Source organism: Pseudomyrmex gracilis, unplaced genomic scaffold (assembly GCF_002006095.1).
Source record: "Pseudomyrmex gracilis isolate BER0280 unplaced genomic scaffold, ASM200609v1 scaffold_292, whole genome shotgun sequence".
NCBI lineage: Eukaryota > Metazoa > Arthropoda > Insecta > Hymenoptera > Formicidae > Pseudomyrmex > Pseudomyrmex gracilis.
In genome coordinates, this window is record NW_018020876.1 from 53,016 (window position 1) to 57,006 (window position 3,991).

The 3,991-nt window shown below is 35.9% G+C and overlaps 2 protein-coding genes across 6 annotated transcripts in view; both read right to left on the bottom strand.

Annotated features, from left to right (window-relative positions):
- Positions 1-286: 286 nt before the first annotated feature.
- Positions 287-1,891, bottom strand: LOC109859842 (protein phosphatase 1 regulatory subunit 42-like). Its single transcript, XM_020438448.1, has 5 exons — positions 1,567-1,891; positions 1,164-1,469; positions 824-1,058; positions 625-747; positions 287-544 (listed from the first exon to the last, which is right to left on the bottom strand). The coding sequence occupies exons 1-5, from the start codon at positions 1,705-1,707 to the stop codon at positions 387-389; spliced, it is 963 nt and encodes a 320-aa protein (XP_020294037.1). The 5' UTR covers positions 1,708-1,891; the 3' UTR covers positions 287-386.
- Positions 1,892-1,947: 56 nt separating this feature from the next.
- The window catches only part of LOC109859818 (kinetochore-associated protein 1), an 11,033-nt gene continuing 8,989 nt past the window's right edge, over positions 1,948-3,991 (bottom strand). For 4 of the 5 annotated variants that reach the window (XM_020438406.1, XM_020438404.1, XM_020438407.1 and 1 more), the window contains exons 27-33: positions 3,859-3,947; positions 3,393-3,757; positions 3,111-3,302; positions 2,761-2,992; positions 2,383-2,685; positions 2,222-2,305; positions 1,948-2,098 (exon numbers count right to left, since the gene is read on the bottom strand). In XM_020438406.1, the coding sequence (XP_020293995.1) occupies positions 2,057-2,098; positions 2,222-2,305; positions 2,383-2,685; positions 2,761-2,992; positions 3,111-3,302; positions 3,393-3,757; positions 3,859-3,947 (1,307 nt within the window). In that variant the 3' untranslated portion in view covers positions 1,948-2,056. The remainder of the gene's footprint in view (positions 2,099-2,221; positions 2,306-2,382; positions 2,686-2,760; positions 2,993-3,110; positions 3,303-3,392; positions 3,758-3,858; positions 3,948-3,991) is intronic. The other variant, XM_020438403.1, reaches the window with a different exon arrangement.

A 3,991-nucleotide genomic window follows, 5' to 3' on the forward strand; every position in this document is an offset into this window, starting at 1 on the left:
CACAAATGTTTTTCTTTTGACACCAGAAGTTGATAAAAGTTTTTTTTAGTTTATACATACTTTTATACTTTATTTGTGTTTTTTGATTTTTTATTACAGAAAGAACAGAAGATATTTGTATTATGTGTTTATATATAAAATACTGATTTATATATATATTCCTGTACTCCGTATATCAGTTAAAAGACACGGTAAATTAAACTTTGATTTTCCAGGATAAGAGAGAGAGAGACGGGAAAGAGTATGTGTATGTGTGTGTGCGTGTGTATGTGTACACAAATATATATACATATATATATTCACACAAAAAACATATATGTGTACAAGAAAATATATAGAAAAAAAAAAAAAGATATAAAATGTGTTAATATAATGGCGAATGATCTTTATCTCTTTCCTCGTGTACTTGATTTCCAAGACGGGAATGCGTGCAGTTGACTTCCCACCGATCCGGGAGTGATCGTTATCGATAACTGCGGTTCGGGACGCTGAAAAATGACTCTCGAGATAGATCTTTTGAAGGCCGGCGGCAAGTTGAGAGAACCTGCAACAAATTTTGCCGCGTACAACTAGGTCCCTAGTGATAATTTGTTTCAAATAAGCGCCTGTGTACCGAGCACCTACTTGTTATATCATCCCCCAGTGATGTTTTAGTTGTTTTCTTTGTGTTTCGATTATGTTTTTCCACTTGGAAGTTTTTCATGAAACTTCGACAAACGTCGGTCACGATTTTCCCATCGAGATTAGCTGCGATGAAAAAGTCGAATTAATTTAAGATGATGAAAATATCGGCGAAAAGAGAGAAGGGTTTGTATAATTTCACCTAATGAGACGCTATTGGCGATAAGATTTTCTCTGTATCTGTAGGATGATGTAACGGGATTGCCTTGCAAGGACAGATCCTTCAGGGAAATCAACGTGCTTATTGTTGCAGTTAAATCGTCTATATCATCGATAAGATTGTGTCTTGCCTCTAACGTATGTAGTTCGTCAAATCCCGTTAAAGCTCTCAACGATGTCATCTTGTTGTCAGAAATATTGAGAACTTTGAGACACGTCTGAAGGAAGAAAAAATTACGGAGATTGATTTTATATAACTCTCACTGTGTGATTCTCATTAACATTATGTTAGAATACATTCACATATAAGATTTCGCATTTACGGATAAGGTAAGAGCGCTGCGTGGCTCGAAGCACAACGATTCTCCGGGCGGTATCTTTTGACTCTCGACGTGCAATTCTTGCAATTTTGTCATGGTCTCCAATCCCTCGATTACAACGATATTGTTATGTCCCAAATACAGCTTTTCAAGATTCCGCAGAGATTCCAGATTTTCCAGTTTCGTTATGACATTGTGTTGCAGGTACAAGTGCGTCAAGTTACACGCGAAATTTAAGTTCTTTATTTTTGATATGTTGTTATTTTGAAGATATATAACTTTCAGGTTTCTGCAAACGTCAAATCTGCCCTGTGCACAAACGTGTGATGTAAATATTACATCAAAAATTGTATTTTTTTTTTTTTTAATGTGCAACTCATTCAGCTGAGAGATGTTTTTAGCTTACGATACTGCTGATGAACATGTCGTTCATACGTAAATGAGTCAACTTGCACAACTCCGCCTTTTTTATCGTTTTACTCAGCGATTTGTTTGTTAATATCTGAGAACATTTTCTCTCGACAATATCCGTCGTTAATTTCACCATAATTGCGAGAACAATACTGATAAAGATGCGACGTCTTTTTAATCGGAGAAACGACAATCCCCCCGTAAAAGAGTAGTCATGGAGTTCGAATTGATCAAACGCTGGATGCAATGACGACACGATGCGTACATGTGGATGGATAAGTACGACATTCACGCGATATGCAAATTGCACGCAGGAAATAAACCGGAAAACGGACAATTTTTATTTTTTATAAATATACAAAAATTATGATATATAAATTGATATATGATATACATAATTTGATTGCTTATTTTATACAATGATACAAATCGGGGTTTTCAATATAAAGTTTTCTTCACAATTTTTTTTTTTTTTAGATGTCTTCTTATGATTTTTGTTGCGCGGAGGTTTTGATAATGTCGATACTCTGCAAACATACCAACATAAATACAAATTACTATGTTTTTAAATAGATCGATGTATTTGTTCCTTCATGTGTTTCACAATTTTATAAACAGAAAGAAAAAATGCTGTGCGGCGTAAAACTTACTTGTTCGACCGTAAGTACGCCTTTGGAAGACAAGTGATTTAGATTCTCCAAAAGTTCCGCGATTTTGTACTTTTGATTTATTATCTGTAAAATAAGATTTCAAAAAATTACAAATGTATATATATACGTTTAATACTAAAAAAAATTATTAAGTTAATTACCTCCAAAACGAATTTTGTCTCGGATTCATTTAAAAATGGCAGAAGCGCGGCGGCCAAACACGCCTGGTTACATTGAAAACAATTTCTCACAATGGCAGTGAAGTCTAATTCGTGCGCCAGAGGACACGAATATAGCAGACAAATTGCTTCTACGCAATGATTGATTTGCTCGGAACTCGGATTTATATCCATTTCTCTGAATGGTTCGGAGATAATCAGTTGCCAACTCATTTTGTAACCGCTGTCATGCAAGATTACGTTCTCACTTTGTAGTTGTAACAAAACTTTTTTTAAATCATTCACCTGTAAAAATATATATATTTTCAATGGTAGAAAATCTTCACACACAGTATGAATCTTCAGAAAGTCGTAACTTACCATTTGCAACTTCGTCATTTGACTTAAGATTTTATCCCAAAATAGAATGTCGCATATTTGAAACTCGATGCAAATCTGCGCTATGATAGAGAGAACGCAAGACGAATAACGTTGCCTTTCCCACAATATCTGAACAAGTTCACGTTTGGAACACGCTTCAAACGCGTCAATATTATAACACACTCCTATCGACTCCAATTTGCAGATGTACTCCAATGTCTTTATGTATTTTCTGAAATGTTACCATTTTTTCTAGATCAATTCACATCGCAACACGAATTTATATTTATATGTGCGCTTAGAGATGCATATGTACGTATCATAATTAACAACAATGACAAAAACAATACCTAAATGTGCGTATATCTCGTGCGGTCAATTTCTCCAGAGTGGAAGTGTCAACGACAGTCTGCAGCACTCGGAGCACTCGATATCGCACATTGTAATTGTATTCGGTCTCGCCGTAATTTTCGCCAAAACCTATATTTATGACAACTTGTATAAACTTGTCCATACCTTCGTACTCGAGCATGTAACGCGTTCTGTAAACACATCGCAATGATTAATCGATCACATGCGAAGAGATGGAATCCTTTTTAAAAAATAAAAAAAATAAAATTGAATTACATTACCTAAGTAAATTATCTTCCATGTCGCGATCTACGTTCTGATCGGATGTTTTCACAAACGTTTCCGTGAAGCTTTGGGACAATAATTCAGTGAATCTAGCGTTAGTTTGCAACCACTCGTGCAACAAGTTCAAACGCAGTTCGATCACGTTTAATGAGAACAGCTCGCAGAATTTATTAAAGGCAGCGTTGATGTCGGGCCTGTATCTGGTCGCTTCTCGATATCGCAACGGTATGCTCTCGTCGTTATACAATTCGTATACCAGTTTGGACGGATTTTCAATTAGAGCGAGATATTTTTCATTGTCCAGTCCGTGTGTACGCAGAATATGTTCGGACGAAAATCTTAAATATTTGGATTTGATTTTCTGAAAACAAAAAGAAAACACGCGAAGAGAAATGTAGAATACACATTTAGTACAATCCGTCTTTTTTTTTTTTTTTTTTTTTTTTATTAAAAACATCATACTTGCAACATTCCTTCCTCAAATTTAGTGGAATTTGCCTCGAGCTGAGCGTACTCGTAGCATTCTTTCGCGGCAGCGACGCGATCGGCACCCGGCGGTGTGTGATTCACAACGTAATAGAGCGCCGCGGTGCCG